At 31.8% G+C, this 14779-nt stretch overlaps 2 protein-coding genes across 3 annotated transcripts; one reads left to right on the top strand and one right to left on the bottom strand.

Moving 5' to 3' along the window:
• Positions 1 to 2339: 2339 nt before the first annotated feature.
• LOC132749179 (DNA-directed RNA polymerase I subunit RPA12-like) lies at positions 2340 to 7901 on the bottom strand. Of its 2 annotated transcripts, none has more exons than XM_060738893.1 (5): positions 7820 to 7895; positions 4910 to 5057; positions 3652 to 3752; positions 3094 to 3203; positions 2340 to 2560 (listed from the first exon to the last, which is right to left on the bottom strand). In XM_060738893.1, the coding sequence occupies exons 1-5, from the start codon at positions 7835 to 7837 to the stop codon at positions 2536 to 2538; spliced, it is 402 nt and encodes a 133-aa protein (XP_060594876.1). In that variant the 5' UTR covers positions 7838 to 7895; the 3' UTR covers positions 2340 to 2535. The 2 variants fall into 2 exon arrangements, with proteins under 2 accessions (XP_060594876.1, XP_060594883.1); XM_060738900.1 differs by having other exon boundaries at positions 2345 to 2560; positions 7763 to 7901.
• Positions 7902 to 8054: 153 nt separating this feature from the next.
• On the top strand, positions 8055 to 12834 carry LOC132749193 (multifunctional methyltransferase subunit TRM112-like protein). Its single transcript, XM_060738913.1, has 4 exons — positions 8055 to 8217; positions 9760 to 9861; positions 10626 to 10718; positions 11307 to 12834. Exons 1-4 carry the CDS (start codon positions 8140 to 8142, stop codon positions 11406 to 11408), a joined length of 375 nt encoding a protein of 124 aa, XP_060594896.1. The 5' UTR covers positions 8055 to 8139; the 3' UTR covers positions 11409 to 12834.
• The last annotated feature ends 1945 nt before the right edge of the window (positions 12835 to 14779 follow it).

Here is a 14779-nt window from a genome sequence, read left to right as displayed (position 1 = left end):
ACTGTTGCTATGCCTGGTTATCTTATTATCAACAAACTGTTTTGAGTATTATTTATTTAATTATTATCTTAAAAGCCCATTAAGCTCTTAAAATATTTTTATTTTCCAAAATCTTTCTGTTTTTTGGAGTTACAGTTTCCTACACACTTACTGGCCATATATAGCTTTACAAACTTTTACTTTTTGGCCAGTTGTAAAGTTTAAAATCAATACTTTATAATGAAGACAAAGTTCCAGATTCAATGCTGCTTTGTTTGGATGATAGCATCTTACAGGCTCTTAATATATTATTATAAATCACAGATTTGATTTTCGAAAAAAGATTTTTTTTTTTGTAATTTCTGAGGCTTAATGTGCCTGTAATGTTTTTTTATAATACATTGTATTGTGCTATGTTTGTTGTAATCTATATTGCTTGTATTAAGTTATTTTTTTTTCGTATTCCGTCCTAGAATTTGGCATTTTTTAGTTAGCTTTTTATTTTTACATGTCTGTCTGTATACATTTATATTATTGAGAGAAATAAATTATTTATTGATTATTTCACACCTTTCCTGTTGATTTTTAATTCATATATATAGATATAGTGTACTCCCCTATGTGGAGCAACAATCAATTGTCAATATCAGTAATAATGCTTCCGATAAATTTAAAACTTACATTTAAATCAACCTCTCTAGAGCAATAAAATGGTACTGGTATAGGCAAGGTACTGTCCACGCACCCTAACACCGGCTTACGCAGAATTCAACAGTCATTTTAACACGAAAATGGTGAAAATTTTAAATTAGAAACATCCATAGACGAGTTCATAGTCGCACTTACATTGTCATGGTCATACAGAAAATTTTCCAGTTTTACAGACCTACAGGCAATATAATTCAGCAGGCACTGGAGTAGAATCATTGTCCTTCCATAAACAAGATGGAGCTTCCTCAAATAAAAAAATCTAATGTTTCCGACAGAACTCAAACAGACAGAGATGAGGGGCAAGATATTTGAAGTTGGCTTGGAATACTTTCTATGCTGCAGAATGGGAAAATGCTATTATTGTCTGTGCTGTATCTTGAGAAATTATTTCTGGTGAGAAGGGTTGTTGTGGCAAAGTATTAAGACAATACACCAAGAAATAAAAAAAGTTATGATCAAGGTACAAGTTTGCTGATGACAAGGGCAACGTCGCCAGGACTATAACAATACCTCTACTTTTTTTTCAAAAAAGGTTGAGCTAAAAACCACTAAGCATTGTATATACAATGTATATTTAACAATCTTTATACAATGTACTTGAAAACATTGGTAGTCACATTGATGCCAACTCGTAAGATAACATGCAGACATATTGCTTTCACTATTTTGAGCAAAAGTCGAATTTTAATCAATTTTTTTACTAAGAAATAAGTGTCCAATTTAAAAAATCTATATAGTGTTTCAAAGATTTTGCATGAAATAATGCATGGTGGGGTATCCAGCATACTGGAAAGTTGCCATATTACATTTCAAGTATTATTTAAAAAAAATATATAAAAAATACGGAACTTTTCATCATTTTATTTATAGTTATTTTTTTACACAGATTTTAAAATATTTATTAAGTAAGTATAACAGTGTTCAATGTTTAACAAGATCATTTATTGCTGACAATCTATGACAATTTTCTTATTCTTCATTTTTATAAGGCCATCTTACACTATTGAATAGGCTGATCATGTCTCCTGTATCTTTAATATGGCAATACAACTACATGGTTTCTAAAAGTTGACTTGAGATTGGTTCTAGGGCTTTTTTTTGTTCCATAGCACATATATAGCAAGGGCCCTTATTTTCTCTTCTTTTTCTTTTTTTTTTAAATCAATTAAAATCAAATTTTGTATTTCCCCTTTTCTAAAAATACAATGTTATTTTCCAACAAATTTAAGGGAATGACCCATTCCACTATCTGGGAAAAAAGGCCTGTGTTCTTTTCAGTCACAATCAAATATCAATAACATTATTCAAAATAAAAAAACTTGAACAGCAAAATTGCAAATTACAAAATAATAACATAAACAATTATATAAGAGTGAATTAGTCCATTTTAACACATAATCATTACATTTAACAATAATATAAGACATGATGCATGATGAACTAAGAGGAGCACAGTATACTAGACAAATGATACTGTTTAACTATATGATCACCATGGCAACCAGATATGATCACAATGGCTACCAGATATGATCGCCATGACAACCAAATATAATCACAATGGCTACCAGATATGATCACCATGGCAACCAGATATGATCACCATGGCAACCAGATATGATCACCATGGCAACCAGATATGATCACAATGGCTACCAGATATGATCGCCATGACAACCAAATATAATCACAATGGCTACCAGATATGATCGCCATGACAACCAGATATGATCACCATGGCAACCAGATATGATCACCATCGCAACCAGATATGATCATTATGACAACCAGATATGATCATTATGACAACCAGATATGAAGAAGGTAAGAAAGTAGTTCCCCGTCTCAGGAATACTCGATCTCTTGAAATCTGTAATAAAGAATAAATCCAGTGAAGAATTAAATGTTTCTATAATTAAATGATATAAATAACTTAACAGGTTTTGCTTGAAAATTCTTTAAGAAATGAAAATTCTTTAAGAAATTATATATTTCATTAATGCTGTAGTTTGGATTATCATTTTGCTTACATTTGATTAATTGTATACATGTATGTGTAAATGTCTGATTGAAGACATGTACGAAAATAGGATTCATCGTACCTTTCGTAAATAAATTATATTTATTTATTGATTTATATAGTAGTATATCATACTTTCTTTCTGAAATATGTTTCATATGTAAAATGCAAGAAAAAGAATCAAACACCAGCTGAGCTGTTGTCACAGTCGGGAATTTCTAGCTCTTGGGTAACAAACATGTTTTAAATTAGCAGACTATTCAGTAGAGCCTGCACATTAACTCCATAAACATGTACCCTCAAAAAAGATATTTCGGTTAATACTGTGAGCCGGTATAAGAACTAATAATCTATTTATGAACATATTAAAACTCATCATCTACCTGCATTCAGGACAGGTAAAGAAAACAGTCTGCCCTTCGTCTGCCGACCTCGTCTGTCTGGTTGTGTAAATCATTTCCTCGTGTCCACATTTAGCACATTTTCTATCAACCTGACAAACAATCACAGCCAGTTTACTTATTAAGCATCAAGAAAATACATGTAACATAGCAAATTTAACACTCATGTCACCTAATGTAACTTTGATAAAGACAGGACCTTATTATAAACATGTATATAGAAAAAGTGGAAAACAAACACCAAATATCTAACATTTCTGTCAATATTTAACAGTTTAATTGCTTGCATAATGGTGTGATGAGAAATAACTGTATATATATCCTGTCAAAATGAGACAACAGGCACATTTTATATTTAATTGTAACAAAGGGCCATGGCAACTTTTTCCACTGAGATTGAATGAAGTCCATCATTCCAATCGGAATGTTCTATTTTCAACAATAGAATGAGTATAAACTGACCATAGGAACGGAGGAAAAGGACTAATCTGCAATCAAATGTTCCAATTAAAAATGTTTGAAACCACAAAAAAAAAGTACCGTAGGGCCTTTAAGCTGTGACTCTGCATCCTCAGTTTTTTTCAAGAATATTTCTGGTTTGTTGAACTCTTTCATTGTATGTATCTCTACTCCATCAAAATCTAAAATAATAACTTACAGATCTTTAATACAAGTCTTGTATGACAAATTACAAAATAAGTCAGGGCTTCCATTAGTGGAAGTTTGGGAGTCCTTTACTCCTGATTTTAGCTTGTGACTTCCAAAATATATTACTTTTTCTTTTTTGTCCATATATTGTGACTTCCAATGTCTGACATTTTCAGTATCTTACTTCAGAATTGAAATTTTTTTCAGTATCTTACTTCAGAATTTAAAATTTTCTAAGTTCAAAAAGGGCCATAATTCTGTCCAAATCCATGTTAGTGTCAGTTATGGGCCTTGGACAGTGACTTCCTATAACGCTCTCAAAGTGTAAAAAGTGTATGAAGTTTCAACCCATTCCCTCAAATCAGTAGTTTTTGAGATATCAACATAATTTAAACTTAACCAAAGTGGGACACCAATGTCTAGCTGAGTACTATAAAGCTCTCTCTATTCTTTGAATAGTCAAGCTAAAAAACTTACTACACAAAAACTAATCAGAAACCTGGATGAAGATGCTGAGGGTTGTCAACAGTTCTATACACTTGTGCACAACGTAGTTAACTTAAAATCACTGTCTTTAAACATAAACATAATGAAATCTTACAGGGAGACACGGGCAAATTTTCCATAATTTCTTTGTTTTAAATTTTTTATTCATCATTCAGTAAATGTCCTCAAAATAAATGCACTAAGCAATCACAGGGACAAAACTTATCTAGTTATAAAGAATAAAATGGGGGTTTCCTAACTTTACCCTCGTTGGTCAGGTTAGAGCGGTAAGATTTCAAATAGTTGTCGCAGTGAATTCTAAAAACGTAAAAACATGTCAAATGAATGACTTAGACTTATTTTAATCATACTATATCCACAATATCTGTTATTGTAACTTCCAGGGTTTGTTTAAGTCACATGACTTGTTTTAAAACTACTCAGTGATTCTGTTGACTTCTAAATTTTGTTCAATATATATAGATTTATATATACTTACACTTCAAACCCAAAATATATAGAATATATACAGAAAATCATCCTGGGACTTTAAAACATTTTAGCCTGATTTGAGTACATACATGTATGATCACTTTAAAATTTTTGTCATTAACTTGTCTGAGTATCCGTTTAATAAGCTTAGAAAAATGCATGAAACAATTACCTCTAACATCATTTTGGAAAAAGCACAGTTTACATGTAACAACTTCTTCTGTGCCAGGTAAAGGCAAAACAGTCCCACATCTTGGACAGAAATCTAGATCAGTTACAAACAACTCATGCTTTGACACTGGTGTTGTCTTGGCCATGTTCTGTAATATAAAAGACTTAAAGGTACATATATATTATGACTTACAATCAAATACAGTCAAACAGTCTCAACAGCTCAGCTCTTTTATACATGAAAAAAGCATGTAACTGAAATGCAGGCCTTTTTCCAGTGTCCCTTAGGTCAGACTTACAAAACCCATTCTCAATGGCATGTATGTTTTTTTTCCCCAGACATTTGAAAAAAAAATTCCTCATTGACCTCAGTGGTAACAGGAAATTAAAGATTGAGCATGGGCCAATCAACATGTGTGCCAAGTTTGATCAGTATTGAAGCAGTTTTTATAGTTCCATAACAATTTGAACTTGTAACAGGAGGCTTTTCAATGAATACATCCATTTTTCACAAAATTCTCATGGAGTAATGGGTTAAAGAAAGTACAGTCAAGTAACCAGTTCTGGTTTCTTCAATGCCATTTTCATTTAATTATTTAGGACATCTAAATTTTTGTTGATAATATAATGTAATGTGTGTCTTATCATCTGTTGGCAGCTCATTTTCTTATGAATTGCTGGTTTTCTAGATGCCCCTGAAATTGCTCACCTGACAAGGAACAAGTAATATTGCTTCAAGAGTTATGAACCTTGTTACATATGATATGGTTGTCTATAAGGAATATGTATTTGAAGTTTGATACTTGTAGATACCTTTAAAACTAAAGAAGTTATTGTAAAAAATAACATTTTTTAAGTAAAAGAATCTAAGTTCACGGGGAGATAATTCTTGCAATATTGGTGCTACAGTTATGAACCTTGTCACATAACATGTGGTTAATGAAAAGGAACATATATTTGAAGTATGAAGTTGATTCCTTAAGAAATAAAAAAGGAACAGTAAAAAAATAATGTATTTAGGCAAACTTCAACTTCTAACTTCAAGGGGAGATAAATCTGAAAATATTGGTGTGTGAGTTATGAACCTTGCAGGGTTAGAATTTAGCAGTAATTTTTACTTGCAGATTTTTGCAAGTGATCATATGAGTAACTGGCAATATGATGTAGTCAACTGGCATTTCCATGATCACGTATCTTATTGTTTTTTTAATACGCATTGACAATGTATTTTGAACACATGGTATGACAAATGATAATAAGTTTGAATGACTATTGAATGTCACAAACATCTTTATCACTAATAAACACAGATCTCTTCTTGTAACGAAACAAAAAAAAAATCAACACATTAATCTATAAATGATAAACAATTGTATTAGATATACCAGAGGAACACCCACTGGTGACAATGTACAGTTATAAACTTGTTCTTAGGACCTTCATTAATTTTAGCACATTTTGTACTTTATTTCACCAACATCCTGAAAACTCAGAGGTAGTCAGATCTTCTTAAATAAATATTTCAGCTTAAAAGTAAACAATTTACAGAGGAGTGCTACACATTTACACTGGACACTGATAAAACTGATAAAACAATATGTGTTTAGCTGTAATAAATAGTCCATCAAAATATAGTCACAGAAAAAATAAATACTGCAGTAGAGCAACCAAAAATTGATTTTTAACTTTTTAAGGTAAAGTCATCAGTTACTGCATCTGGCACAGTAAATATCATCAGTTTCTGCAGCGGACAGTTGCAAAGCATCATCATCAGCTCAGAAGATATCAATTATGTAAACGTCCTAAATGAACAGTCACTTGCAAATAAATGCCAGCTAGAGTAATTTTTACTGGCATTATTAGATTTTAACTGGCATTTTGCCAGTATGCCAGCTTAAATTCGAACCCTGCCTTGTCACATATAAAATGTGGTTGATGATAAGGAACATAATTATTTTTGAAGCATGAAGTTGATGAATAAGAAATAAATAAGTAACAGTAAAAAAATAATACGGGGAAGTCAAAGTACGGGTCCGCGAAGCGGGCCCGGGCTTTGGCTTGCCCGGCTATAGACTACATGTGTATATTTAAAAGAAAATCAAATAAAAAAAACAATTAAAAAATATATAGAATTCTATACCTTTCAATTAAATGTTCAGTGTCAGTTCTAGTTAGGTGCTACCATTTACATTGTAACTCAATGAAGTCGATCTATTCCGATAACAGAAAAAATCTTAACTGTTCGGAAAACGGAAGCGGTGCATGAAATACAGAATGACACCTTTAAAACGGAAAAAAAGTGAAAGGAATTTTTATCGACTTCTCTGTACGTAGGCTTTGCCTAATTTCATATTATTTTCTTAGGAAAATTCTAAGTTCAAAGGGAGATAAATCTGAAAATATTGGTGCTAGAGTTATGAACCTTGTCAAATAAGATGTGGTTGATGATAAGGAAAATATAATTGAAGTTTGAAGTTGATACCTTAAAAAATGAAAGTTATAGTAAAAAAAATATTTTTAAGGAAAAATTCTAAGTTCAAGGGGAGATAAATCTAAAAATATTGGTGCTAGAGTTATGAACCTTGTCACATAAGATGTGGTTGATGATAAGGAATATATATATTTGAAGTTGAAGTTGTTGATACCTTAAAAGGTGAAAAAAATATAGTGAAAATTATTTAACTACACTGAAATGTTGACGCGGACGCCGGGGCGAGTTGAACAGTTCTCCATAACTTCGTTAAAATGTTCGTAAGCTACACTTTGTTACACCAGAATCTTTAAATTAAATAACAATACATAAACAGGAAGAGTAATGATTGTTAACGGTGTACAACATTTAAATAATTATTACCGTATAATTCTATATAAAATGTTAACATGAATAATAATAGGACGAGTGTATTTTTACCAATCCTTCAATATTCATGTGAGTGATTGGGCGCTGACATATTGGTTACTTCAGTTTAAAATTTTGTTTTGAACGAAATATAAAATCTAAAAATGCAGAAATGAAAGAAGAGAACCAATTAGATAATCAACAAACATAATTTTCAAAGATATAACAAAATTATATCATCTAATTGCCATACTAAAATAAACATTCTGAAATATTTTATTTCGAAAAGCATCAATTGGTTTTTATATTTTTCGTTTAGAAAAATTTATAGTGGTTGTTGAAGTAAACAGATTTTTTTTTGTGCAGCACGTGAAAATAATAATCAACAGATAATGAAGCTGTTAACACATAATATGTTGACATCAAATATAATAAAAGGTGTTTCAAAAGGGTTCCCGTTAGGTATTCAGGTATAGAATTGTTATACAATTTGTAATGACTTAAAAATCTGTCTGGCAGAATCCGTTCTGCCCCTGACTGTTCTGCAGGTCTAGGATTTCATGATATTTATGGACTGTCAGTAAATTTATGGATAGTCTATATATTTAAAGATTTTTCAGTCCATAAATTTACAGATCCTCAATGTTCAATTTGCTATTTTTAGTTTTATACTAAAATCCGCAGCTTAAAACAAGTTGTTATATTGATTGTTTCTAATTTAACAAAGCTACTGAGATAAGTTTCATCTTTGTATGATGACTTTGAAATTTTTGTTAAAAGTGAAAATTGAAAGTCAACAAATTGTTCTGAATCTTATCATACTGTTACATTTAATCATATAATCAATAAATTTATTCTTATTAACCTGCGGTTTTTAATTTAAATACAACTTATACTATTTTCGCATTTAATGTCTATAAATTTACAGATAGAAAAATCTGTAAAATTATAGATGGTCCATAAATTTACAGACTGTCCGTAAATATCATGAAATCCTAGACCTGTTCTGGGCAGAATCCGTTCTGCCCCTGACTGTTCTGTCCCTATTATTTTGGGAAAACTGTCTTGCATATTTCAGACTGTTCTTCCCCATTTATATTCTTCTAAATATATAAATATTGTTACTTTTAGGTGTATAATAAATGGGTAAGACAATTATTAGTTGATATAGAATAAAAATGAGGATTTTTTTAGCAGAGTTAGATTATCATTCTGAACTTTTTTGTTTAATTATTTAAGGCAAGGCCTTTTACTAAAATAATATATTGATAATATTTCATAAAATCATGGGAAGGCAAGGATATCCAAAACGGGTGGTGATTATGTCCAAAATCAAAGTAATGCATCTGTTGCCGGGAATTTTGCCAATAAGTGGAGTGCCATGGCTGAGCGGTTATGGGCATTGACTTCTAACTCCTTGCCTCCCACTCACTGCTGTGTGTTCTTCTCGAGTGTCTGTTAGTGCCTGAAATAATACATGGAGGTCCATCTGAGGTCTTCCTCCACCAGTAAATCTAGAAATTTCCCATATGACCTTTACAGTGTTGGTGCAATGAAAACCCAACTAAAATAAAGTTTCCACATGAAGGGTTTTATATACTGATGTAAATTTCAGGTTATGACACCCAGGAAACACAGTCATTATAATGGCATGCATTAGAGTGCACATCTACAATGTGAGTCCTCAAAATGGGGTTTGTCATTAATGGGAAAACAAAACAAAATAGTAGCAGGAGATTGAAAATCTAAGTCGAACTCCTCTATTCATTTTACCTGTTAACATATTAATTTTAATTTTTATTAATAAATATGCAAAACCTTTTATGCAATAATTACATGTATGTACCGAAAAGAATTGGTTTTGTACACTGCTAAATGCCTTTAGTATTATTTCCCTCACTATAATTTATAAATATCAAATAGTTATTGTTTAAACACTTCTTCTATCACATAGGTTAATCAAATTTATTTTCATTTATTTTTCTCAAAATTGGGAACAATTCGTTTTTCAGGCATCCAAGGTTGAAGTGAAGTCAGTGGATTTCAATCCAGAGTTTGTTGCAAGAATGATACCCAAGATAGACTGGGCAGCTCTCAGACAAGCAGCTCTTGATGTGAGATATATTTTGCATAAAGAATGTATTTGGAAACAAATGTCATTTTATTTTAGCCTTTCAACTGCTAGAACTGACAGTAATAAGCATTTGCAGCGTCCATGCAGTCTGATAAGGCTTGGTCTGCACTCTCATTGCCAAAAAAGGCAGATGGTCCCTTATTCAGCATTGAATAGGCACGCATTCTGACAATGCGGGGTCCATACTCTCAGTGCCGGAAAGGGCAGATTGTCCCTTATTAAGCATAGAATAGACACACAGTCTGACCGGGCTCTATATACTATCAACTGACCAACTGCAAATATTGATCTTGACATCCCAATAATTGCCTTTTGTATTGTAAGGTTCCAAATATAGAAGTTGGACCATCTAAACAGTTAGTTAGGTTAAATATGTGGAGAAATGCATGTCATGAACTTTTTTTTAATTTTGTCTTAAAGGCAAAGCATCAATGTATATGAAACCATATTGTATTTTAAATCAATGAGAAATGATTCAGAAGATATTAACCTTTAACCTCCTGAATTTGTATAATGGATTTGTCCTTCTTTAAATATAGAACATACTGGCACCGCCAGTTCAAGCTTTAGCTAGAAAAATGCATGTATTTAATTTGCTTCTTAATATTATTTCAAAGCACAGTTTTTTTGTGGTATAACAGTTTCAAGGTTACTCTTTCCAAGTTTTTACCAAGTTCATATTTCGAAATAGTTTTTACATATTAAATAGGCATTTTCATTGTCATTATTTTGGGTCATTTACAGGTAGGAAAATGTGAGGACTTGCCGGAAGATGTTGCTCCACAGTATGAGGAAAATGAAGATTTTTTAAAGAAAACTCATCATGTTCTTTTAGAGGTGAGATTTGCTTTTACATTTATAATTTGAATAACAGGTCATTGTTGTATTTGTTTCCTTGTATTTGTGTGTTATAGTGGTGGGGCGATAGCTAAGTTGGTAAGACCACTGGCTGTCACTCCTGAGGTCCCAGGTTCGATCCTGGGTAACAATTCCTGGGAATTTTTCAGAGACTCTTTCAGTGTTTCCCACCTAACTAGAGGTGTACTGGTGAGAAATCCAGGTAATCCTCGCATGTATCAGTGCTATACACTGGGCATGTAAAAGAACCAAGGGACTGGTTCCTGGATTCCCTTGTATCTCATAGCTGTTTCTGAAGTGACTATTCTAGAGTCATGTGTCCCCGTGTGCGTTTGACATTAATGGAAATGGAAGATAGATAGTTATGTAGTTGACAAACTTCTTAGGATTCTTTGACACCATAAGTTACCTTGATTTCTTGCTAAATCCTTTTCCTCCCTTCTTTAGACAGGTCTGATAAATAGACAGATTCAAAATATTAGGAATTTGACTAGATTTTTCCAAAATATACAAACTGAAATAATAGAAGTACATAATTTTGTTGTTTTTACATGACGTATTTTATAGGTTGAGGTGATAGAAGGAGAATTGGTGTGTCCGGAGAGTGGTAGAAAATTTCCCGTGACAAACGGCATTCCGAACATGTTATTGAATGAAGATGAAGTTTGACATGGTGGTTAAAGCTTAACAATAATTTTGATAATGGAAACAAACTAAACATCAATTGGAAATATATTGTGACACTGTAGAGGAAACGTGAAATGGGGCTTTGGTGATAATTGTTTTGATATATGTTCAAATTAACATAAATTGAAATGCAAGGAGATATTGTAGACCATGTGTGAAACAGTGATTAGTGATTATTTTGATTGATGTCAAAATTATATGTGGTTGCGATGCAATGAGACTCAATTGATTTGAGTGTTCATAAAACTGTAAATCGTGAACAGTTCAGCCGAGGATGATATTAAATATATTAGATTTGTGAAATGAGGTGGAAATTTCGTTAAAATATGAAACTTACTTAGAATACAATAGAATTATACCATGGTGAATTTAAATATTAACTTTTTTGAATGCCCTGCTGGAGGTAACAAAAACTACCCATGAGACAAGTGAAGACTTGGATCATCGGACAAATTTCGTGCCATCTTGGACTGCACTGTTTGCTATTCAGGCAATATTTAATTTGAAAGTTTACCTAAAAATGATGCATGGTTTTGTCAAGATTGAAAACTGGACCAGTGAACTTACAATATTAAGTGTGGCAAGGGTTTAACATGTCAGTGAAATGAATTTCAATAAAAATTAACAACTTGAGAAAGAAAAAAATATCCAAAATATATCAAATGTAAATTCTGAAAGAAAAATTTACTCATATTTTAAGAGCTGTATAGATATGCACAATCAAGGTGAAGTTTTGAATGTCACTTGCAAAATATGGGCTTTACAAGTGTTTAAGCAGTACCTCTAGACTCTTGCAGAAATCATACGAACAAAGTCGGAAAATATCACCTTTTTTTTTGCTGATTCTTACATATTTCAGAGAAAGAAATCAGTATGATTAGATGCATTTTACATGAATTGTACATCCTTAAGAGCATTTCAGGGGGTGAAAAGGCGAGATTTTAGTATATAATCATTCAAGCACCTTGTCCGGTATATACTGGAATACGGTTTAATGTGGTGCTCCAACACTTTTTGTAGTCCCACTCTAAAATATAACAAAATTTACTATTTTTATCATCAAAGTTTTACCCAATTATTATTGGATTATCAGAAATTTCTGCATATTTTATCTAGGACTTGGTGTAAAGATTTTCTATGTCTTTATTCATTTTAAATACCTTAGAACAAGTACAAGTGTTGACCAAACTTTGTCTTAATTGATTTAAATATCACTAAAATCACTGATAAATCCATGCTAAAATGTAAACCTTTGCAAGGAAAGTCAGTCTTTTTGTCTTAATGTTCAATGTAGGGATTTCACTTCTCAACAGTACAATGTTATTGTACATTTCTCTGTTTCTAGAAATTGTAAATAATTATTTTCATGAATGGTTATTATTATGTGAATAAAAATACAAATCCAAATATGCTGCTATTTTTGTTTACTAATTTTACATACAAGTCATGTATGTTCAATTAGTTTGTAAAGTTTGTGTTCACTAAGCTAATAGAGATCCTAAATACACTAACCACTTAGTCTGTATATAAAGTGGCTCTTTGTAAGCTTACAAAGAGCCACTGTTATGATTAAGCTTAAACAGAGCTTAATATGTTCACTCAAATTATATAGCTATGTTCATTTACCTAATAGCTGATGTTCACTTACCGTTATAGAGAGCTAATATTTATTTAGCTTATAGAGAACTTATGTTCACTTTACTTACCGGTATGTGTAGCTAATGTTCACACAGCTGACCAAGAGATGTGTTTACCAACTATATAGATAACTAAATTAAATGTTCATTTAGCTCCAGAGAGCTTATAGAGAACTTATGTTCACTTTACTTATATATAGCTAATGTTCATTTAGCTCCAGAAAGTTTACCTAGAGCTAATGTTCAATTATGTTAGTTGAAAGAGAGCTTATTCACTTTGTTTATACATAGCTAATGTTCTCTCAGCTTGTTAGTTTAAAGAGACCTTATTTTCACTAAGCAAATAGAAATTTGTTTCCTACCTGGCTAAAACAAACATTTCTTGCATAGTAGACGGGGTTTCCGTGAGTTTTACCCATGCCAGAAATTTCATCTGCCATAGGGGGTTCCAGATGAGTCGCTTGTCATACAACATCATTTTAGGGCATTTTATGAATGAACCACGTTAAAATTACGTTATTTCGGTGCATTTTAGAAATGTCATTTCACCGTTGTTATTCAAGTTGTAAATTCATATGCTATTGTAAGAAAATAGTTATGGATGAATTAATTAATTTCCATGAACTAATATCTTATTGAGGTCAACCATTTTAGATATGAAAGAATGGCGGAAAATGCAAGAAAAAATATCTGAACTGTTTGCGGTTTAGATCGGAATATCTGTCCCTCCGGAACCCACCCATGGGCGGTAACTCAGCAAGCCTCACTAAAGCCCAATGAACGGGTTCCCCTTGGGATGGATATTCAAATCTAAACCGCAACCATCCATATGACAGATATTATTAATCTAATTGGTTTATAATCCTAGAGCTTGTGTTCATATAGATTGTACTGAGCTTATTCCCACTGAGAATGTTGATAGTTAAAGCCAATTGGACTGAAAGCCAATGTGTTTGAACCATACTATAACTAACTAGTCTGTGTTAACTCTGCTTATAAAAACAAAAGGCTTAAATCTAACTGATAAGGGAGAGTTTATCTTCACTTAGATAATGACCATCTCTAACAGCTTATGTCTATGTTCAGGTGTTTGTAAAACAATTACATGTATAACTTTGATACTGTTACACTGTGGAAGCCCTGGGTGTGTTATAAGACAGAGTTTCTATGCAGGGCAACACACTAAATAATCAACATCCAGTGACTTTTTTTTTAATTTTCAAAACAACCTGAGGCTTTCTGAAGGGGAAAATATAGCGTGATAAATCAGAAAAGGGGAAAATCAAATTCCATCAACTGAGAATAGAATTTACCCACACATTTTATAAAATGTTCAATTTAATTTAAAATGTATGGTTCATAGCAGAGGCTCTCTATACTATAGGAACCACTTTCTGTCTTCTAGCTGATATAAGTCATCTGCTGTTAAGTCATGGTTCTGGTGAAGAATGTGCACAGGGCATTTGGGGAAAATATTAGCATTTTTAGTGGGAATATACCTATTTTAGGCTAGGGGAAACAGCCTTATTTGGCTGTAAAATAAAAGTAAAAAAATCACTGACATCACAAATGATTTTTATATAAATTTATTAATTATTATAAAAACAACATAGCAATGTGAAATAAATATCATTAAACTTACATTAATCATAGTAAATGGATAATAATAAAAGTAAACAATATACTAATATTTAAGTTTAAAACAAAAATCTCACA

The sequence above is a fragment of the Ruditapes philippinarum genome, unplaced genomic scaffold (genome assembly GCF_026571515.1).
Source record: "Ruditapes philippinarum isolate M1 unplaced genomic scaffold, ASM2657151v2 ctg4443_1_1_1_1, whole genome shotgun sequence".
In the NCBI taxonomy this organism is placed as follows: domain Eukaryota; kingdom Metazoa; phylum Mollusca; class Bivalvia; order Venerida; family Veneridae; genus Ruditapes; species Ruditapes philippinarum.
Note: the sequence above shows the minus strand (reverse complement) of the source record. Positions and strands in the feature narration are given on the sequence as shown.

What these genes read in the sequence shown, in the direction of transcription:
- LOC132749179 (XM_060738893.1), bottom strand. An exon ending in CACAGCTTAAAGGCCCTACG is followed by an intron (nt 3,204 to 3,651) that starts GTACTTTTTTTT and finishes ATTGTTTGTCAG; the next exon opens with GTTGATAGAAAATGTGCTAA. An exon ending in TTTACCTGTCCTGAATGCAG is followed by an intron (nt 2,561 to 3,093) that starts GTAGATGATGAG and finishes TCTTTATTACAG; the next exon opens with ATTTCAAGAGATCGAGTATT.
- LOC132749193 (XM_060738913.1), top strand. Translation starts at nt 8,140, where the DNA reads ATGAAGCTGTTAACACATAATATGTTGACATCAAATATAATAAAAGGT. An exon ending in GGTTCCCGTTAGGTATTCAG is followed by an intron (nt 8,218 to 9,759) that starts GTATAGAATTGT and finishes TTCGTTTTTCAG; the next exon opens with GCATCCAAGGTTGAAGTGAA. An exon ending in TCAGACAAGCAGCTCTTGAT is followed by an intron (nt 9,862 to 10,625) that starts GTGAGATATATT and finishes GGTCATTTACAG; the next exon opens with GTAGGAAAATGTGAGGACTT.